This window comes from Carcharhinus amblyrhynchos, chromosome 11 (assembly GCF_965287045.1).
Source record: "Carcharhinus amblyrhynchos chromosome 11, sCarAmb.v2.hapA, whole genome shotgun sequence".
Lineage (NCBI taxonomy): Eukaryota > Metazoa > Chordata > Chondrichthyes > Carcharhiniformes > Carcharhinidae > Carcharhinus > Carcharhinus amblyrhynchos.
This window is the reverse complement of record NC_137334.1, coordinates 34,836,489-34,860,264: the sequence shown is the minus strand read 5'-3', so window position 1 is coordinate 34,860,264 and position 23,776 is coordinate 34,836,489. Positions and strand designations below refer to the sequence as shown.

The 23,776-nt window shown below is 41.1% G+C and overlaps 1 protein-coding gene across 1 annotated transcript in view; it reads right to left on the bottom strand.

Moving 5' to 3' along the window:
* LOC145349688 (tissue factor pathway inhibitor-like) overlaps nt 1-23,551 on the bottom strand; it is a 43,359-nt gene extending 19,808 nt beyond the window's left edge. The window contains exons 1-3 of the mRNA XM_080198218.1: nt 23,322-23,551; nt 13,660-13,860; nt 1,377-1,553 (exon numbers count right to left, since the gene is read on the bottom strand). Coding sequence (XP_080054344.1) covers nt 1,377-1,553; nt 13,660-13,860; nt 23,322-23,382 — 439 coding nt within the window. The 5' untranslated portion in view covers nt 23,383-23,551. The remainder of the gene's footprint in view (nt 1-1,376; nt 1,554-13,659; nt 13,861-23,321) is intronic.
* Between the last annotated feature and the right edge of the window lie 225 nt (nt 23,552-23,776).

Here is a 23,776-nt window from a genome sequence, read left to right as displayed (position 1 = left end):
CAAGGAAAGAAGCTGCTACATTATGTCATACCTTTCAATGTGATAAACCAAGACAATTAAGAATGACGATAAGGGAGTGCCTTTTAAAATTGCTGAAAGATGTATTCTGTTCTTAACTTCAAAATTCTTGGCACAAAGCTTAGTTGGTTTCTTTAAAACAATTGCTTTGGAGATGTTTTGAGCCCCACCTAAATTTAAGTGTTGTGAAAGGCCTTTTGGCTCACTTTATTGTTAGAAAGCAGATGGCTTCACTAATAAAGGCAGTGTAAATACTTAGTCACATTTTTACACAAAGGGAAGCACAGTCATGTAATCCTCAATGTACACAATGTCATTGTAGCACTAACTGTGCCTGAACCACTTTCTTCTTGTGGTAAGATGTTCAGTGTGCACTGTCTATTTTACCCTCTTGATGCCTTGTACATAAATGTTGAAGGCAAGCAAGTAACATAACCCCTGATCCTGTCTAACGCTGTGATATAGTTTACTCTGGCAGGTTTTCCATGGGGAGAGGGAGATTTGAGTGCAATTGAGACAAAGTATTGCAGTCCTCCCAATCTCAAAACTTTCTGAAACTGCCTCCCTGAATGCCAGGGTCAATTCCTTCTGTCCCCAGCATCAGGCTTCTCTCATTCGTCACTGCACTTCCACTCAGTGGCTAGCTGTCATTTCCCGCAAGTTTTGGGTGGGCAAGAGTTAAAATTGCTCGGGTTTCATTTTGCTGTGGACAGCACATTTTGCCTTCAGACCCTGCTGCCCATTCCCTACCCCACATTCAAACTGGGGCAATAAATCTGTATTCTGATGACCTTGAGCTCACCCCTATTGTTTAACTAGTGTCAAAGATCAACATTTCCAATTGGCAAAGTTGGAGCACAAAGTCATGGAATCTGTCCCAAGAAAAGTAGTTGCAATTGTTACTAAGATATGGTTCAGTTAAATTTATTACTTTAATTCCTTATATTTATAGCAGATAATCTGGTCATTTATTTCATTGGAGCACTGCTGTATGTAAATTGTTCTTACATTATAAGAGTGATTATTCAATTAACTGTCAATGCTTTGGGATGTTCTGAGGTAATAAAAGGTGCTACATAAATGCAAGTTCTTTCTTCCCTATCATCCAAACAGAAGGTAAGTATACAATACTTTTAGGAATATACCTTTGATGGATTGAGCAGGATTTTACAGCCTCGCTCAGGAGAGACCACAAATTCACTTTATCAGTCGCTCGCTCAAGCCAATTCCATGGCTGGTGAGGTGGTAGAGTTCCCGCCATTATCTTTTTTCTGGCTAAGCTTAAATATTTTTCAGTGTTTTAAACAGTCACTAGAGGAAAAGCTGAGAGTGAAATGACTCAGGGTGAATTCACTTACGTTTTTTGACGCACATGTTCTGGCAATCCTTCTTACTCTTGAAGTTGTTCAGATTTCCAAGGCATCCCCCATAAACAAACTTCTCACACTTTTTTGTGTGCTTATTGTAGAAGTAACGAGAAAAATACCCTCGACAAGGTCCAGTATCAGCATCCATAAGGCAAGGGTTTCTTCGGTCTGTTAAAAGGGCACATTTTTGCATCATTAACATCACAAAAAAACTTCAATATTTTCTAGCATTATGTTTACACTCATTTGCAGAGTGACAACCAACAGTGATGTGACATAATCTAGCTGATGCTAGGTGCTACCCATTCTGGGATCTTCACAGTAACAAAATCTTTAACTGCTTTAGAAAAGGCAGATGTATGGGAACACCGCCACCTGAAATTCCCTCCCAGTCACATATCACCCTGACTTGGAAATACTTTCTTTGCTCTTTCACTGTCACTGAGTTAAAATCTTGAAACTAATTCCTTAAAATCTTGAAATTCACCGTGGGTATAGCTACACCATACTGACTGCTGTCATTCAGGACAGCAGGGTAGCACAGTGGCTAGCACCACTACCTCACAGCACAATAGACCCAGACTCAATTCCCAGCTTGGGTCACTGTCCATGTGGAGTCTGTATGTTCTCCCGGGTCTGTGTGGGTTTCCTCCAGGTGCTTTGGTTTCCTCCCACCATCTGGCTGGGTGCATTGGCCACGCTAAATTCTCCCTCAGCTTACCCGAACAGGCACCAGAGTGTGGTGACTAGGGGATTTTCACAGTAATTTTATTTCAGTGTTAGTGTAAACCCGATTGTGACAATAAAAAAAAACTTGAAAACTTTCAAGAAAGCAGCTCACTACCATCTTCTCGGGCCAATTCAAGAGGGGCAATAAATGCTGGTCTTGCAACAAAACACACAACCCAAGAACAAATCAAAAATGTGTTAACCCAGATATATCAAAGTCCACATTCAGACTAGCCATTACAGATAGGCATAGGTTTCTCAATTAAACAAAAAAAGGGTCACATTTGCCAAAATGTGTCCTGTTTAAATATAAAAAATACAAATTAAATATAAAAAACATCATTTAGTATTTTTACGCTGAGAAAGGTTTCCTGCGTACATTTTTGAAATGTTTTTGCGTTCAGACATCACTTAAAACCACAGCAACAAAATGCATTTATAGAGCACATTACATATTGGATTAAACTACCGGAGATTCCTGATGCAGGAATAAAGGAGGTCAATGGACCTAAACTTTGTTCGAACAAATGGGATCCAAGGAGGACAATAAACTAGGCAAGGTAGATGGAGTGTTGCAGGGTTTTCTTTCACCCATTGATGGGCTGTGAGCATCACTGGCAAGGCCAGCATTTGTTGCTTAATTGGCCTTTTTGAACCATTGCAGTCCATTTGGTGTAAGTACATTAACAGTGCTGTTTGGAAGGGAGTTCCAGGACCCAGCTACAGTGAAGTTTGGTAAAGTCCCATCCTTTATTTGCAGGGGGTACCTACCCACAAAGCACCAAAAACAGTAAAATTGCAAAGGAAGGTCATGCTTTCGAATGGGACTCAGTTAGGCAGGGCCCAGCAATGTGAGGGTATCACTGGTTTGGGCAGTCACAGTATGCTACAATAATGTGTGTTTCCCTTCACTGAAGCTTTAAGACCTGTGTATACACATTGCTTTAGCTTTTTGTTTCCAATATCCAGCATTGGCAATTTTAATAACAACCCATTCAAAAATTGCAGTCAAATGAAAAAGAGAATACCCAGGACCAACAAGGGAAACATGTTTCTTTGAAAATTCCTCTCCAACCCCCATCCTCATGGCACTGAATTCAGCCTAGGAAGTCACATGAATCAAGGGTTACAAACATTTATTATGGCACTTACATTCTTATGATTTCTATCCTAGGCAGGAACTCTGCCAATCCCCTCTGAAAGTATTCGGGGAGGGGGGCTCCATCTGACCATCCCTTTCCCACTGACCAACAGGTGGGGCAGCCAGTAAGTTCACAAGAGAGCCAAGAAATCCGGCTCCCACCCCATATCTCACCGCTCATGATCGTATCAACACTAGACATCTGGCGCAATTAGCCTCATGCCCATTTCTGGTGCAAGGCTCAATAAATTATTCAAATTAAAATTTAAATATATTTACCACGTGATTAGCAAGCCCAGGATGGTATCGTCTGGGCTCACTTGCCTATGTAGCCTTGCCAGGAGTGGATCAGCCTGGCAAGAATCATTGCTGGTCCCCACTAATGGCAACTGGATGTGATGGCCTCACTGATAGACCCAGAGGCCATTGAGGCCCCTCCCAGGTCTGTCCCAAAAGTTAATATTCTAAATTGGAGCAAGGCCAATTTTGATGGTACCAGGCAGGAACTTTCAAAAGTTAGCTGGGGGAGACTGTGGGAAGGAAAACGGACGTCTGGTAAGAAGCATGCTTTCAAGAGTGTGGTAAACACATTCCTCTTAGAGTGAAGGACAAAGCTGGCAGACGTCAGGAACACTGAACGATTTGGGATATTGAGGCCCTGGTCAAGAAGAAGGAAGAGGCACATGACATGCATAGGCAGCTGGGATCAAGTGAATCTCTTGAAAAGTATAGTGGGTATAGAAGAAAGAGAGAAAGCAGGAGAGCAAAAGGGGACATGAAATTGTTTTGGCAGATAAAGCAACGGAAAATCCAAAGAGCTTCTACAAATAAAGGGCAGAAAGAGTAACAAGGGAGAGAGTAGGGCCTCTTAAGGTCAACAAGGTAATCTATGTGCGGATCCACAAGAGATGGATGAGATCCTAAATGAATATTTCTCATCAGTATTTGTGTGAGGGAACTTGGGGAAATAAATAGTGATGTCTTGAGGAGTGTTCATATTACAGAGAAGGTGGTGCTGGAAGTCTTAAAGCGCATCAAGGTAGATAAATCTGCAGGACCTGATGAGGCTAGGGAGGAAATTGTGGGTCCCCTCTACAAGATATTTGAATCATCGATAGTCACGGGTGAGGTGCCTGAAGATTGGAGAGTGACAAAAGGGTTGCAGGGAAAAGCCTGGGAACTACAGGCCAGTTAGCCTCACATCTGTGGCGGGTAAACTGTTGGAAGGTATTTTGAGAGACAGGGTCTACAGGCATTTAGAGGTGCAAGAACTGATTAGGGACAGTGTAGCTTTGTGAGTGGAAAATCATGTCTCACAAATTTGATTGAGTTTTTTTGAAGGGGTAACGAAGAAGGTAGATGAGAGCAGCACAATTGGTGTTATCTACATGGACTTTAGCAAGGCCTTTGACAAGGTACCGCCTGGTAAGTTGTTGCACAAAGTTATGTAAATGGATACAAAATTGGCTTCTGGGTGGTTATAGAGAGTTGTTTTTCAAACTGAAGACCAGCAACAAACTCAGGGATCAGTGCTGGGTCCACTGTTATATGTCATTTATGTTAATGATTTGGATGAGAATATATGGGGCATGGTTAGTAAGTTTGCAGATGACACCAAGATTGATGGCACTGTGGACAGTGAGGAAGGTTATCTCCAATTGCAGCAGGATTGTGATCAATTGGGCCAGTGGGCTAACGAATGGCAGATGGAGTTTAATTTAGACAAATGCGAGGTAATGCATTTTGGTAGATTGAACCAGGGCAGAACTTACTCAGTTAATGGTAGGGCATTGGGGAGAGTTACAGAACAAAGAGATCTAGGGGTACATGTTCATAGCTCCTTGAAAGTGGAGTCGCAGGTGGACAGAGTGGTGAAGAAGGCATTCGGCATTCTTGGTTTCATCAGTCAGAACACTGAATACAGAAGCTGGGGAGTCTAGTTGAAGTTGTACAAGACATTAGTAAGGCCACACTTGGAATAGTGTGTGCAATTTTGGTCACCCTATTGTAGAAAAGGATATTACTAAACTAGAAAGAGTGCAGAAAAGATTTACTAGGATGCTACTGGGACTTGATGGATTGAGTTATAAGGAGAGGCTGAATAGGCTGGGACTTTATTGTCTGGAGTGTAGGAGGATGAGGGATGATCTTATAGAGGTCTATAAAATAATGAGGGGCACAGCTCAGCTAGCTAGTCAATATCTTTTTCCAAAGGTAGGAGATTCTAAAACTAGAGAGGGCATAGGTTTAAGGTGAGAGGGGAGAGATACAAAAGTGTTCAGGAGGTGGAATTTTTTCACACAGAGGGTGGTGTCTGGAACAAGCTGCCAGAGATAGTGGTAGAGGTGGGTACAATTTTATCTTTTAAAAAGCATTTAGATAGTTACATGGGTACAATGGGTATAAAGGGATATGGGCTAAATGCAGGAAACTGGGATTAGTTTAGGGGTTTAAAAAAAAGTGGCATGGACAAGTTGGGGTGAAGGGCCCGTTTCTATGCTGTAAACCTCTATGACTCTATGTTATGTGACATTATCACAATGTTATAATGAGGACAAAGAAAAGTAAATCTACCACAAGGGGTCTCTCTCTCACTTCAGGGTTACATAGACTAAAAGCTGAGTGTGGCTGTTCCTCGGATCTTAAGAATGAGTTGTTGTACTCCTCTGCACTTTTAGATACTGAAAAAGAATCCAAGCAAACGGAATCTGCATCAGGAAAGAATTAAAGATGTCCGGATGCATTATAATGGTTTTCGTCATTAAATTATTAGAGACATAGACAAACCAGTGATTGATGCCTTTACCAGTCACCATTAGGAAATCAGGAAAGACAGTTACCTAATGTCTAAAAAGCAGACCACATCACTTTTGAGTCAGCCTGTCTTTAACAGCAAATCTAGTCCAGCATCAAACTCATTGGTGTCAATGCGAAATGTCAACTGTAAAAAAATCAATTCAGTGAATGGAAAGTTACTGAAGTAATTCTGAGTACCTGGGGTGATAGTGAGGATTAGCAATGAATCTACGCGTGCAATAATCTTAGTGAATGATTTGAACATATTCATTCTCATTGCCTAAGTTGCTCACTGCATTCCCAAGGAAATGAATGACAATGAAATGCTATTATTCAACAACAAGGAAACAATTAGCAAAGTCTTTCATAACCATGGGGATGAAGTTTTTTGTGTGTTCTTGGGTCTGCTAAAGTTTGTCCAATAAACTGCACTTCATACAATTCAATTTTAAATCACAAACAGTGTCTAAGCAAAAAAGGCACTGACTGAGTCAGACAGTCATAAAGGTTTACAAAATGGAAATAGGCTCTTCAGCCCAACTTGTCCATCACTAAGCTATTCCCAATTGCCCGTGTTTGGTCCATATCCCTCGATAACTATCTTACCCATGTAACTGTCTAAACGTTGTAAAAAGACAATATTGTACCCGCTTCTATTGCTGCCTCTGGCAACTCGTTCCAGACACTCACCACCCTCTGTGTTAAAAAACTGCCCCTCTGGGCACTTTAGTATCTCTCCCCTCTCACTTTAAACCTATGCCCTCTAGTTTTAGACTCCCCTACCATTGGGAAAAGATATTGATTATTTAGCTGATCTATGCCCCTCATTATTTAATAGATCTCTACAAGATCACCCCTAAGCCTCCAATGCTCTAGGGAAAAAAGTCCCAGTCTATCCTCTCCTTATAACTCAAAGCATCAGTCCCAGTAGCACCCGAGTAGATTTTCTTTTCTGCACTCTTTCTAGTTTAAGAATATCCTTTCTAAAATAGGGTGACCAGAACTATACACAGTATTCCAAGTGTGGTCTCACCACACTGAAATAGAAAGTGTAGCTTAATATCTTATCTGAAAATTGCACCTCTGACAGTGGTAATTTACTGGGCAATCAGTATACATTTTATAGTCCAGTATCTAGAATGGGATTTGAACCCTCAAGCTTCTTGGTCAGAGACCACTGAACCACGGCTGCCCCTAAGACGACAATGATTAATGTCTGGAAACACTGTCTGGGCCAATAAGTTGCTTTCTACCATGTCTCTTTCATGTGGCACTATTTCAGTTCCATATAGACCTTACAGTTGCAACATTAAGACAGGAATCAAATATCTTCCGCATCACCTCTGCTGACTTCTGTTTCATCTCTGGCTGTGCAACTTCTCCACAATCCTATAAGAAGCGATAAAGATTCCACTGCCAGGAATTTCTAGGGGGTTTCCCAAGAACACATTGTAACTTCAATGTACGATCACCAGAAACCCCTTTTATGCCAAGTAAATGAACTGTCTGCCAATCTTCCATTGTAGTTACGGCAGCAGAGAGGTAATGCTGTCACTGTCCTTTTCTCAGTGGCTAGATGGAGTTAGAATGAGAGCGATCGGTATCCATGCTCCCGAGAAAATACTTAATTTTTTATCAGTGGTGGAAGAATCACTACACAAAGAGTAGCTGGCAGAATTCAGTGTGAGTTTGCTAGTATGGAACTAATCGAAATTTCACATGAAAAGATCTGTATGTTCAAAATTTATAACGAAGAGGATTTATCTTTTGACACTTTTTAGCTCTGTTGTTCAACTATCTAATGAGTGACATATTTATTAATTCTTTAATTACTTCAGCAATGCAAGTTGATAATAATGTTGATGAATAGTAGTAATGGTTTTGATATTTCAAGAGCTGGCCAGCTCCTAACTCAATGAAAAGTGCACCATGTAGATTGCCCTCAAATGCAGTGGGCTCAGCTTAGCTTAGGTTCATAGTGAGCAGAGACTCTTACAGCTTTCGTTTTATACAGCAGCCTTTGCTGCTCCATGCCATGTAAAAGTATTGGCTCCTCTTTCAGACTTACAGCTGCACTGCATTTCAGTTGCCAAAATTTAAGCCGTGCAATTGAAAAGTTTAGTCATTATGCTATAAATCAAATTGTTTTGCTCTACCAATCTCAAGGAACGCAAGAAGTATTTTCAGTCCCTGAAGATGTTGCCATGGGTTTCAGAGTTTGTGTTGACTCAGCCTCTCAAGCTATTCACATGCCCCACACTTAAACTTCCAACATTATTGTTGTCCTGTTTCAATAATGCTTTTTAGCAGGGAGAAAAGAAAATGGTCAGAAACAAGTTAGTAGCTTTAGGAGGAGGGCTATAGCTGGTCTGAAATTATATTTGTGAAGGATTTTATACTGTTCAGTCATACAGAACTATTTTCAGGCAAAAAGAAACCCTTACAAATAAACCCTTACAACCCTTCAAGCAAAGTGTGCATAATATGAGCTAATACAGAGAAAGGGATTAGTGATAGAATCATACAGTTTTACATCACAAAAAGAGGCTCTTTGGCTTATTCCATTGCATCTGTGCCAACCATCTATTCTAATCCAATTTTTCAGTTCTTCGTCCATAGTTGTGTATGCTATGGTGTTTCAAGTGCTCATTAGTTTGTTTCTATTATGATAAGCTGAGTGGTCTCATCACTTAAAAACAAATTTCAATCATTGCAGTATTTTTATCACAATTCAAAATGGCACTGGAGCATGGCAACTTCTTGCACGTTGTGCCCTCTAATTCTACCTTTTGCTCTCATTCTACGCTTCTAAAACTTTATCCCCTGTATTCTCGCCTTTCCTCTCTATGCACGGCATGCTTTGTCTGTATAGCAAGCAAGAAACAATACTTTTTCACTGTACATGTGACAATAATAAATCAAATCTATCTCAATATCATGTGGTATGTGTCCAGAAACATCTAAGGTCCAATGTGCAATATAATAAATCAGAAAAAAGACTGCTTTTTAATTGAATTCAATGATTTGAGATGCCTTTGTGGAGCTGCTACAAATGACTGACAGTCATGTAAGACAGGAAACATCTGACATACTTAGTAATGAGTCCCCAATACTATTGTCTACAATGAAGCAAGGACAAGTCTGTGTGGAGTTTGCACATTCTCCTCGTGTCTGCGTGGGTTTCCTCCAGGTGTTCTGGTTTCCTCCCAAAGATGTGTAGGTTAGGTTGATTGGCCATGCTAAAATTGCCCCTTCATATCCTGAGATGTGTAGGTTAGAGGGATTAGTGGATAAATATGTAGGGATATGGAGGTAGGGCCTGGGTGGGTTGCGGTTGGTGCAGACTCGATGGGCCAAATGGCCTCATTCTGCACTGTAGGGATTCTATTCTAAGTTGTCTCGCATCCAGCAAAAAGAAGCAATTTAAGAGATTCAGACAGCTGCTCTATTGTGACAGTAATAGATTTACAGTAGAGTGTAGGGTGCTTAGCATCAGTATTGCATATATCTGATAGATTAACATAAATAATGTTTTTGTCAGTAGCCCAATGAATATAGTAAGAGACGTAGAAAGGGCAGAGCTTTTCCCTTCAGTAGAGGGGTCATTAATCAGGGGCTATAGGTTTAAGGTAAGGGACAGGAGATTTAGAAGGGATTTGATAGAAAGCTTTTTCACCCAAAGGGTAGCGGGAATCTGGATCTCTGCCTGAAACAGCAGTAGAAGCATTTAGATGAGCACTTGAATCATAATAGCATGCAAGGCTACGGACCATGGAAAATGGGATTTGAATACATAGGTTCTTGATGACCAGTGCAGACATGATGGGCCAAAGGGCTTCTTACTGTGCTGTAACACTCCATGGCTCTATGTTTAACGTTCAACTTCCAGTCCATTTCCTAGATATTTTGCTTCAGGAAATAATTAGAGAATATATTTTGCTGATGCAAGTATGGAGTAGCCACATTATCATGATTAAAAAAAAATTAGGTTTGTGAAATTTCTTTTTTGACTGCTGACCATGTTTAAAATTTAATTATTAGATGTCACAAGTAGGCTTACATTAACACTGCAATGAAGTTACTGTGAAAATCCCCTAGTTGCCGGAGTGTGACTAAGTATCTGTCTAAGTCTTTTAATTTCAAACATTTTTATTCGAGCCTGGTCTTTCCTCTTGATGCTCTTGCTTTCATAGCCATACATCAAGAGGAACCTCAAGACTCAAATAAGAATGCTTGGAATTAAAAGACTCGGGCGGATATTACATGTGTCACAGGTAGCCAAGTTGACAGATGAGTGGGTGACTGAGAAAGCTGCAGTGAAGAGAAACCAGTTTGAGGCAATGATAGCGAAGGAGCTCACACATTTTGGACTTGTGAAGCAAACACAAAGCGAGTGTTTGTAAAAAAAAAAGCAGTAATGCAAGGCAAAACATACGGAACATCTTCGCAAGATCCAAGATGACATGGATGGTTAATATCAGAAGGTGGACAGACCTCTCTGTGGAACAGACTGTGAGGGCAGCAGCAAAATGGAGACAGAATGAGGGCCAGCAAATGCAAGCTGTACAATATATGAGAGGCAGTGGTGTAGTGATATTGTCACTAGACTAGTTAGCCAGAGACCCAGCATAATGCTCTGGGGACCCAACTTTGAATCCCACCAAGGCAGATGGTGAAATTTGAATTCAATAAAAAAAATCTGGAATTATAAGTGACCATGAAACCATTGTCGATTGTCACAAAAACCCATCCGGTTCACTACTGTCCTTTAGAGAAGAAAATCTGCCATCCTTACCTGATCTGACCCACAACAATGTGGTCAACTCTTAAATACCCTCAAGGACGGGCAATAAATGCTGGTCCAGCCAGTGATACACACATCCCATAAATTAATAAAAAAAAAATTTCAATTGTCTATCAACCTCTAAGCACTTAAGGTTCTATTCTAATTAGGGAGCCAGGGGGACAGGGTGAGGGGGCAGTTTGCTCAGTTAACTAGTTGTCTAGCCTATGTTTCAGAATAAAGATTTGATTCCCATTCCAGTTGAGTGGAACCTGTTGCCTCACCCAGCCCAACAGTGGAAAGCAATGACAAACCACTACTGACGAAAACTGCCAAGAAGACAGCTCCAGGAATCAGCAGGCAATGAGCCAAGGAAGGAGGAAGTCTCAGGTGAGGGACTTTGGCCAGCAAGAAAAGACACTGATTTACTCAGAGGGCTTCCGCACCCTTCCTACAGGCATGGTTCGGTCTTGTGGAAAGACTGCAGCAACTCCTCTGCCCTACATGAAGTTTGAATGCATGTGCCATAAAAGAAAACTTATTTGCATAAACTTATAAATCTGCAATTGCTTTTGCTGGGGCCTCACCTGACTGCAGAGCCCTGCAAATTAATACTGGAGACAGCAGGGAAACTGAGTTCTGAGCAGATAGCTACTCACATGTGCCTGATTTTCACACTAAGTCACTATTTCCGGCTTTCCTTAGAGAAAGTCAGTTTTCTGACGTAACGGCCTGGAATTCACTGCGGCAGCGTATCTAACCACATCTGCTGCCGTCAGTCTTGTTCTCGAATGTCTGAGTTTTTAACTTGTGCAGTGAGTCACTGAATGCATGAGCTGATAACACTGCAACGAGGGAAACGTGACATGTTGGGCTGAGTAATTGGGATACGTTCCTAACCATCTAACTGAGGAATAATGAAACTAACAGTGCAAAGTCTAAGAAAGGAGTGTAAGCTGGAGCAGGTGAATCAATATTAAATGATGTACAGAGAGCCCTGTTTAAAGTGTATTGTAATGGCACACGGTTTGTAAGTTTACCCAAAAATGGCATTCTCCATTTTCATCTCAGCACTGTTGCAACTGGGAACACTCAGTCTGTTTATTTTTGAAGAGACCCTCCCCTCACTCACCACCAAGAGAAGGAGGCGATGAGCAGGAGGGAGTGATGGGGGCAGTTTGTGGGTGGCGGGAAGTAGCGAGCAGGAGTTGGGATGCGCTGAGTAGAAGTTAGTGAAAGCAGTAAGTAGGAAGAGGTTTCTGAGCCTGTTAGGTTCAAGGCAAATCAATAGGTTTTTAAATATAAAAATTACAGGTCAGGAATATAATCAATACATATACATGCTCTTTTTTTAAAGCAAGAAAGTGACTTTCACTTAGCACAAAATTTCTCAGGAGTGTTAAACAAAGGATAGCCAAACAGAAATAAATAAATATATATGGACAGAAAGAAAAGTAAAACAAAATACGAATTGACTTTCTTAAACTCTAATTAAAACCTGAAGAAAATGAATCACTATACTTCTACTAGTTATATTTCAGTTCCACAAACACTGTGCAGCTGTCAGTAATACTTCCCACATGGTTAAAAGGCCTGAGGCTTACAGAAATTAATTTTTGCAGTTTTAAATATTTCCATTTTATTTCTACTTTGCTCTTGATTTTAAGCCAATCATGAATACTTAGTCATTTTCTATTTGATCTTACTCCATAGACATTGATCTTTAATCAATCAATCAAAGCCGAGTTATCAAAAAACAATCATCAGCAGTGACTTCTTTTTCTAGACCTTGGCTGTGGTTTGCCAGCTGCATAATGCTATTGGGGAAAATCGCGGGTGAGGAGGTCTAGCATGTTCAGCGCTGGCATGAAATCCCTTTGGAATCCTCCCATACACCATGTCCAGACACAGTCTAGTTCCTGCCAGTAAGGGTGGGGACCAGATTCACATATTTAAATAAATATTTAAATATACTTAGTCCATTTGAGACTGACTTCTCCCTTCTCTTAGATGGTTTCTTAATTATTGTTTATGATCGTTTTAAAGTTTTTTTTCCTGTCTCTATTCTTTAACTCTTTTAACCCAATCTTTTGTTTTATTTCACTTTCTGTGTCAGATTTCCCATTGAAATTAATATTCTATTCCTCATCAGACTTTGCATGGCACATTCATATTCTCCAGTCTGAGATACACGGTTGTTTGCCCTGTTTACACAGGTCTCAGATGCCCTGCAGAGGGTGCTGTATTTATTGGATGGTTGCTTGACAGGAACTTGCAATGTAAAAATCCCCACAAAGTCTGCAGGAAAGCAAAACAATTGGCTGGTGCCTTTCAATCACCACTAACAGCAAAATCAACCCAATACATCCTGCACTTTTTTCCCATGGGATGTGGCTGCTGCTGGATAAGCCATCATTTATTGTCCATCCCTAATTGCCCTTGAGAAGGTGGAGGTGAGCTACCTTGGTCCATGAGCAGGTACATCTGTAGTGCTGTTAGGAAGGGAATTCTAGGATTTTGACCCAGTGACAGCAAAGGAACAATGATGTTTCTGAGTCAGGATGGTGTGTGACTTGGAATGCAACTCGCAGGTCGTGGTGTTTCCATGTATCTGTTGCCCTTATCCTATAAGGTGGTAGAGTGTGTGGCTTTGGAAGGTGCAGTAAAGGAACTTTGGCAAGTTGCCGCAGTGCACCTTGTAGATGGTACAAACTGTTGCCACTGTGGCAGGGGGAGTGAATGTTGAAGATGGTGGATGGATGCCATCCATTTGCCTTTCCAGATTCAAGGAAGGGGGTGTTACATTCAAACAATTATCAACTTACCCTTCACTTTACACTTTGCCAGACATTGTTTCTTGGTTTCAAAGTTGTTTTCATTTCCAGCACATCCTCCATAGTTGAATTCTTCACATTCCTGTGTGAACAAGTTGTAGAAGTACCTTCTGTTTAAAGCTTTGCAGGGCCCCTCATCAGCTTTTAATGTGCATATCTCGTGGCCATATGGCAAATTTGGGAGCTCGTGATCTGCATGCGAAAAAAAAAAGATTATTAGATTTAAGTAAATTAAAATTTGATTTCAAGTGGAAATCCCATTGGGCCACTTTTTTAAAACCTAAGATTATGGCCGGAATTCTACATGTTGAATTCATGTGAAAACTGGAGTAATTCACGCTGTATTTTTCCGTAGGAGTTCAAAGAAGAATCCCCCACACTCTCTGCGCTGTGTGGGATTGTGGTCGGTGCAGACTCAATAGGCTGAATAGATTCCTTCTGCACTGTAGGGATTCTATGATGACTAAACTTGCTCGAAGCAAGAAGGATATTCCCAATGGTGTCCAGAACTAGGAGTCTGATGATACAGGATAGAGGAGAAATGTATTCACCCAGAAACTGTTCAGTCTATCGAATTTGCTACCACAGAAAGTAGTTGAGGCCAAAGAACTGATTTCAAGAAGCAGTTAGATAGAACACTTGAAGCGAAGGGTTTCAAAGGATGTGGGGGAAAGCGGAATCAGGCTACTGAGTTGGATGATCAGCCATGATCATAATGAACGGCTGAGCACACTCGAAGGGCTGAATAGCCTCCTCTGCTTCTATTTTCTATGTCTGGTCACAATTTTGACAGTGCTATAGACACCCATCTTGTCTTTGAAAACGCAGGCTACAAAACTGAACAACTTCAAGTTAGTTACAATATTTCAAAATAATTTAAAACAGTTTTTTTCTAAATTGTAAACAATTGCAAAGCTCTTTTTACATCTTGAAGGTGAAAGAATGTGGGTCTTTTTTTAAACAGAGTGCCTTGTATTCATATTTATTACAATGAGTGCAATTTCAGATGCTAGAAACATGAAACACAGCAGGATGTCATTCAGCCCATCCTGCTTGTGTTGGCCCTTTCAAATAATGATCCTAATTAACCCCATTGCCTTAAAAACATTTCTTTTGCAAGTACTTATCCAACTCCCTTTTGAAAATGACTATGGAACCTACTTCATAATGCTTACAAGCAGTGCATTCCAGATCAGAGCAAATCACTGGGTTTAATAAAGCCTTCTCGTGCATTGCCTTTTAAGATGTTTTGATCATTTCTTTAAATTTTGTATCATAGTGACGAAAACCTTGCAAAGCAGAACTACAGACCCTTAAAGGAGGATTAGTTGTGGTTGCTTATAAAAATATTGTTGCGTTGCACTATTTATGAGAGTTGGGCCCTAGAAATCTCTCTAAATAATTAAGCATTTTAAGTTAACACTGAGGAGACAACACAAAACTCAATGTCAATGTCAGTCTGAGAGTAATGCAGCTCTGCTGAAATGTTCTTAAACCAGTGACGATCCCTTGCGAGCTATTAGAAGCTGTGTAGGATTACGACTTGAGGACAAAGATAAACAGGTTTATTTACAAAAATATGTGTTTAATATGCTGAATACTTATCAGTTAGAAAACAGAAATAACCCAAAAATGCAATAATGTCTTGTTGACTCCTTTACAAATCACTATTCTGCAACTGGAGTACTTCTGACTCCTATATTTAAAGTAGAATTATTAAGGGAAAATAAATTCACCACTCACTGCCTCGGTCCTGCCATAACTCTAATGCATCTTTTAGTCCTGGTTTCATTCCAGCTCAGTGAAAGGCTCTTTACGAACATTTCTCTCCCTGTAAATGTCTGCATTAGATACAACACCCAAAATGTGGAGCATCAAAATCTAAAAGGATCATAATCCAGGAGATGTCCAGGAATTGTGTGAGTAAGGTTTTGAATGAGTCAACATCTCACATTCTGGTTCTCGAAAGGCAGGATAGAAGGAAGTTCAGGGTTTTTCTGTTTCTGCTTGATAAAGGACTATGACCTACATTCACTCTAATTTCCCTTTGCTGTGTGCCCATTTGTTGGATTGCACACATCTCTCAAAAGGGACTACCTCATCTGGGGGACCTGTTTCTTCCCTGCACAGGTTCTGACTCAGGTGCAGCTACATTCATGCTGAGTTTAGGAGCAACAATAACTACCAGACATCTTCTCTTCCTACACATCAGTGACAGCAGGGAGATAGAAAGGCAGGGTTAATGGCCCAGTTTCCTTAAACCCACTGCCTGCCATGATCTAAATGGGGTGAGATGGTCAAAGAGTGGCCAAGTTCCTGCTGGGGAGGGTGTAGGCAGTAAGCAAACAGATATAAAAGAGACAGAGATCTGGCAGCAAGCGTCCTTGCCACATTTCCTGGCCTCACTACTAATATACTGCCCTGTTCTGCATGATGTAGTAGATGGCGTTTGAGACCTTGACGTCACGAGCAAAATGACTTTGCATATGCTTCCAATGCACTTCTGGAATTTAAGGAGTGAAAATAGTACCTTTGGTCTTTAATACTAATGAGACAAAATGAAAACAAATGAATGATTGACTCCAGACAGATATTTTTCTTAAAAGGATCAGAAATTAAAGAATGCAAGCTTTCAGTTCTGCAATTTACTCCACATTATAATCAAAAATGTGGAGCATATTGATATATGAGCCAAGCTGCCACAATTCACACTGGTGACATACATTCAACAAACCACAACCATATCAATCTAGGTTTGTGGGATGTAGAATCTTAAGAAAGTGATGTAATAGATGGAATGAATCATTCTTCCAGGTTCATGTGCGCTTTTGGTACAGACATTTCTGAATGGAACGCTAATCTGGGTTCTGCATCTTACACAAATGTTAAAGCTGTCTATCTCCTAGTAGACTTGACGCAAGATTGGAAGTCGCCTGCTATAAGGTTGCATACAAATGCATTTAAATTTTAAGGGAAAAGAAAAACTAATCTTGGAAATAGTGAATAGTTTAAAAGTTACCAACTGAGGGAAGAGTCAAAGGATCAGGAATGATGTTTGTGACGACCAATTCTCATTCTTTTTCTGATGGTGGTTAGTGACATCCTACCCACAGTTTACTTCAGTGCAGGAAATGAGGTCATTTTCTAACTTCAAAAAATGCCCTACTATTATAATGGAATTCAGAAATCCTGATTGTCCATCTGTTGATGTGGATATGCCAGCGTTGGACTGGGGTGAACACAGTAAGAAGTCTTACAATACCAGGTTAAAGGCCAACAGGTTTATTTTAACCTCTGAAATCCGGTCATGGGCATTCGGCCTCTGATCTTCGGGTAAGTGTTTCCAAGGTGGCCTTCACGGCACACAACAGCGTAGAGTCGCTGAGCAGAGACTAATAGCCAAGTTCCGCACACATGAGGACGACCTCAACCCTCTATCTGTAACCCTCATGACTTGCCTGGAGACAATGCACATCTCTTTAATTTGTGCTTATGTTCTCTCCACTTATTATCTGCACCTTTAAGACTTGATTAACTGTAAAGACTCACATTTCAATCATTCTGTAAATTGAGTTTGTGCCTTTAAATGCCCTGTTTGTGAAAAGATCTCCCACTCACCTGATGAAGGAGCAGCAAGCGCTCTGAAAGCTAGTGGCCTTTACTTCCAAATAAACCTGTTGGACTTCAACCTGGTGTTGTAAGACTTCTTACTGTCCATCTCTTAGACAGTGGTTTCACATTCTACTGGATGCACTACATTTGTTTGTGCTCTGAAAAGATATTCACATGATGCAGTAATATCACAAAGGTATATTAATTTAAAATCTCTTGTGCTTGGATGCTAAGTTTAACAGCTTCGTTATGCAAAATTGAACTAAGAAATGAGAAAAACCTGCCTTTGTACAACATCTTCTGCAATTTCAGGATATCACAATGTTTGTGGCCAAAGTATTTCTGAAGTGTAGTCACTATTGTAATGCAATTCTGCATTAAAGTACAAAATTATAACAGCAGCACTTTGATGTTCATTCAAGCTTTTTTTTTAAGGTGGCAAACTAGTTACAGCGACTTAGGGCCTGATCTTCTTTGAGTACGATTGACACTTAATTTTTGATGTTTTCTTTTCATCACCACTTCAAGAGGTACCATTGTTATAATATCACTTATTGGTTTTGTACATACTGCATATTGGATGAATAGATATAGAAGGGAAAAGGAGTTGGAGGAGGTTTGAGGAATGGGTGGATGAGAGGGCCAGAGGGCTTAACAAAACTTTAATGGGTTGAACCCCCAGATAACCAATATGAGCCTTCTAACCAGGTTGCCTCAATACTTGTCTGTCTCTGAGGCTGCATCTCAACTGCCTCCTGGGGGTCAGTGCTCCCAACTCAAACCTGCCCCACCCCAACTCCCTGGTGTGAAAATAATCCTGCTGGGACCAATTTTATGGAGACAGGAAATTTCTGAGTCAAACCTTCCACCTCTATGTCAAAGATCCAGCCCTTAGTCTATACAAAATCTAACCTTTAGTCTGTACAAAGCCAATCTGCTATAAATTGGTATAATTCATTCTGCTCCTGTGTATCAAACTGGACAGAGTGTGGGCTAAAGTGAATCCCATATTTTGCATCTTTGACATTCAATAAATTGAGATGGATTATGCATGTTGATCATGGCATGTCAAATTTATAGTTGGAAAAAGTAGAATAACGGTTTAACAATCATCCCATTTCTTTTGCCAATCAATATGGCATTGCTGCTGTACAGCAGGTAATGGAATACAAATTCTCCACTGCTTCACTGGGGAAATATCTGGCATATCTGTGAAGATGACTAAAGTCCCATGCAAACAATACATTATTCTACTTGTTCTGATATACTTGTGAAAAAAATGGCATTATAGCAATGACTACCATTAGATTTGCATCTGTGTTCATAATGCAACAAAGTCAAAAAGGAAAGAATCATGTGGATTTTCTGACATATGAAACTTTTCCAAGCCAATATACTTTTAAACTGAATAATATAACCTTGCAAAATATATAACCAAAACCGTAGGATAAATATTTAATCTTTACCAGCTGTACTTCATCATTCTTTGGACTTTACAATAATTCTGGGTTATTCTGCAGGCACTGATGCTATTAACTCACTGAACAGCATTCCTGAACAGTATATTTTTTTCTATTCAAATTAATTATATTCTGTGAACAGAATTATGATATAGGTGCCACATATTCCTAGGCATCAAGGAACACTTATGTAAAATTTACCATGTTCCACAGATTTCAGCTCCAATCTATTTACGTGTCCATGGGTTAGTTATGCTATTCTAGTATTTTGTCAGTCTTCCTCAGTCATAACTGTACCCACAACTCCCCAATCAATATTTTTAAATGTTTCATTAAGTAAATGGGGAGATAGTGGGGAAGTGGTAATGTCACTGGACTAGTAATCCAGAGGGCCACACTAAAGCTCTGACATGGATTCATATCCAAACATGGCAGTAGGTGGAATTTGTTTATTTTTGTAACTAAACAACATACTGACTTGCATCTCTTGCTCAGATCTTGTGACAACTTTGGACTCACCGTCAACATTAAAAAGACCAAAGTCATGCACCAGCCTGCTCCTCATGCACCGTACACAGAACCCATAATCACGATCAAAGGGCAGAAACTACACCCAGTGGGCCAGTTCACTTATCTTGGCAGCACCCTCTCCCAAGCAGTGACAGGTGATACAGAAGTTAACTACAGAATAGCAAAGGCAAGTTCTGCTTTCGGTAGACTGCACTCCACTGTATGGGAACATTGAGAAATCAGCCCAGTAACAAAACTGAAGGTCTACAGCGCCATGGTACTCACTACCCTCCTGTATGCTTGTGAAACGTGGACTGTGTATCGAAGGCATGCAAGACAGCTCAATCATTTCCACATGACTTGTCTTCGCAGAACATTACATATCAGATGGCAACACAAAGTATCAGACACTGATGTTCTCTCTAGAGCAAGTCTACCATCAGTCCACACACTGCTGATGAGAGCGCAGATCCAGTGGGCAGGTCATATCTGTATGCCAGACAAGCGCATACCCAAGCAGCCCCTTTTTGGGCAACTCTCTGCTGGAAAACGCTCGCATGGAGGGCAGAAGAAACATTATAAAGACACACTCAAGGCCTCCCTAAAGTCGCCTGACATAGACACGACCACCTGGCATATGCTGGCACAAAACACCCTACCTGGCGCTGCCTCATCCACAAGGGCTGTCAAGCTTATGAAGCAAGGTGCATTGCTGAAGCACAACTTAAGCACGAGCTGTGCAAGTCCAGGGCCACCAGCGCAACAACTACAGTACCTACACAAGTCTGTCCAGTATGTGGCAGAACATTCCGTGCCCGAATTGGCCTGATCAGTCATCTTCGAACACACCGCATCCAGCCTCAAAATGACTAATAGTGCCGAGGTCCTCACCAATGACAATAGACAAGCAACAGGTGGAATTTACATTCGATTAATAAAAAACTGGAATTGAAAGTCAGTTTCGATACTGATGACAATGACTGTTATTAAAAAAGCCCATCTGGTTCAATAATATGGGAAAGCAACAGCCTAGTGATCTTATCGCTGGATTATTAATCCAGAAACTCTGCTAATGTTCTGGGGACCCGGGTTCCAATCCCGCCACAGCAGGTGGTGGAATTTGACTTCAATAAAATATATCTGGAATTAAGAATCTACAGATGACCGTGAAACCATTGTCGATTGTTGGAAAACCCATCTGGTTCACTAATGTCCTTCAGGGAAGGAAATCTGCCATCCTTACCTGGTCTGGTCTACATGTTACTCCAGAGCTACAGAAATATGTTGACTCTCAACAGCCCTCGGGCAATAAGGGCAACTAGGGATGGGCAATAAATGCTGCCTGGCCAGCCAGTGAGGCCAATGTCCCATGAATGAATAAAACAAAAAACAAAATCCTTAGGAAGGAAATTTTCCATCCTTAATTGGTCAGGCCTACGTGTGACTCTGGAGCAACAGCAATGTGACTGACTCATGACTTCTGAGCTCCTGAATAGAGGGCAGTGTATCTTCGGTGTACCTCAAAGATGCAACACCCAGTTCAAACTTCTAAGGGCTATCCAAAGATGCAATATAAAAATCATAGAAACCTTTTAGTGCAGAAGGTGGCCATTCGGCTCATCACATCTGCACCGACAGGTCAACATACCCAGGCCCTATCCTCGCAGCATCATGTATTTACCCCACTAATCCTCCTAATCTTGGGGTACAAGCAGGCAATTTAGCATGGCTAATCTATTTAACTCACACATCTTTACAGAGTGGGAGGAAACACACGTAGACAAAGACAGAACGTGCAAACTCCATATAGACAGTCAGCCAAGGCCAGAATTGAACCCAGGTCGCTGGCATGGAGGCAGTAGTGTTAACCACAGTATCCATCATGCTGACCCATAATATAAAATCGCAAACTTTGGATAGCTCTGACTGTCTTACATTGATAGTAATTGATAGAATGGGATGCTGGCCTTCATAGCGAGGGGGATTGAATATAAAAGTAGGGAGGTCTTGCTGCAGCTGTATAGGGCATTGGTGAGGCCGCAGCTGGAGTACTGTGTGCAGTTTTGGGCGCCGCACCTGTGCAAATATATTTTGGCCTTGGAGGGAGTGCAGAGGAGGTTTACTAGGCTGATACCGGAGTTGAGGGGGTTGAGTTATGAAGAGAGGCTGAATAAACTAGGCTTGTACTCGTTGGAGTTTAGAAGAATGAGGGGAGATCTCATTGAGACGTATAAGATGATGAATGGGATGGATAGGATAGAGGTGGAGAGACTCTTCCCGCTCAAAAAAGACAGTAGGACTAGGGGGCACAGCCTCAAGATAAAGGGGGGGCGGTTTAGAACGGAGTTGAGGAGGAACTTCTTCACTCAAAGGGTGGTGAATCTCTGGAATTCTCTGCCCGTTGAAGTGGTGGAGGCTGCCTCGCTAAATATTTTTAAGACGCGGGTTGATGGGTTTTTGATAAGAGAGGGGATTAAGGGTTATGGGGAGAGGGCGGGAAGGTGGAACTGAGCCACGACAGATCAGCCATGATCTTATTGAATGGCGGGGCAGGCTTGAAGGGCTAGATGGCCTACTCCTGCTCCTATTTCTTATGTTCTTATAGTTACCCAGAAAATGTTCGAAGAATTAAAACAGACCCCTCTCCCCACCAAGCCAAAGTCTGGGTCACCAGACTGCATCTCCCCAACTATGAACCCTGATTGCATGCACCCCCCCCCCACACTATTTCCACCCCCCAACTACACCGTCCCTACACCAAACTGCAAACTTGCCCCCAGCCACTAAATTGATCCACTTTGCAACTTTGAAAACATATCAAAAGAAATGTAAAATATGCGCATCTGTCCAAAATACAGAGATTGAAATAAATGATTATACTTTGGAAAGCTGAGAGTCACTGAAGGAACTATCAGCAGCTCATTCAGTTATCACTGGAGCACTAACTACTAAAAATTGTTAATTGCTATTTCACACCTTAAAAGAGTGACTACACGTCAAAGTACTTCATTGGCTGCAAAGTGCTTTGGGATATTCTGAGATGGTGAAAAGTGCTTGAGTCTTTTTGTTTTTTTTCATCTTGCACATCAATGAGAATTAAAAACCAAAACCATATGGTAACAACTATACAATTTAGTTTTAAGTATAAAGTATTGTACTGGTGTTAGTCAGTTAATCCATCAAAGTGGTCCTTTTACTACATTCCACCAGAACTCACAGACAATGTGTTATGTTAACTTGTTAGTCACTGCCTTTATTATGCAGCTCTACATGGTGCTCAGTTAATGATTATAACTCAGTGGGAAACACAGTTGTTCAGATCTTCAGTAAAACAGAAAACACTGGAAATACTCAAAGTAGCATCTGTGGAGAGAGAAACAGTTAAAATTTGGAGGACTCTTTCAAAGGGCCATCAGTTTAAAAAGTTTCTTTCTCTCAGATGCTGCCAGACCCACTGAGTTTTTTCCATCATTCTATCTGTATTTCAGATTTCCAGCATCCGCTGTATTTTGCTTTTGAACTGATGTTTAGGTGCAATGGTTGGCACTACTGCCCCACAGCACCAGGGACCTGGGTTTGATTCCAAGCTTGGGTCACTGTCTGTGTGGAGTTTGCATGTTCTCCCCATGTTTGCATGGGATTCCTCCCACACTCCAAAAGTCATGCTGGTTAGATGCATTGGCCATGCTAAATTCTCCCAGTATACCCAAACAGGCGCCAGAGTGTGACGACTAGAAGATTTTCACAGTAACTTCATTGCAGTGTTAATGTAAGCCACCTTGTCACACTAATAAATAAACTTAAAAACTTAGTTGGAGTGGATTTATCTGTCAGCCTCCACAGTATGTGTGCTGGTATCCCTACTATTCCCTCTATGGTACTGCAAACGTCGTATTTCCTTCTGTCCTGCCGAGGAGTTACATTTATAAGCAACGTTCCTTCCAATAAAGAACTTATTGCTAGGAGGGTTTACATATTTCAAGCACTCTCGGTACGATTAGTAACACATTCAAAAGTTACGCGAGTTTGAGCCAAGTTAACAACCCCTTCATTTCCCCAAATAGTATTTACCAGTCGTTTCGCAGTTCACAATGAGTACCAGCACGGCCACTTCCAGCAGAGCGAGGAACATTGTGGATGTGAGAATGGTCACTGTCACCTCGGTGAGACTGCTGCAAATCGGCGGCGATTCTCCACACTCTTCCAGCTCTCTTCTGTCTGGTTTCTCTTGATCCTATAAATACTTTCTTCTGGCTCTCGAAGCTCACTGAAGTAACATCCCACTTCCGGCTGCTGAATGACTCCACGCTGCTGAGTATGAATTTTTCACTCCCCTGTGCCGAGGCAAATAAAACCCAGAGAGCTATCGCACCCTGTGATACATAAAGGAATCATTGCAGCCCAACGTGATAAGACATATCACCAATTAGTGTTCCCAATCACCAGACAATGAAGAGCAAGCAGATACAAGCGTGAAAGTTTATTTAAGAGCCCAGTCATTTTCTCTCTCAGCTCACGCACATAAT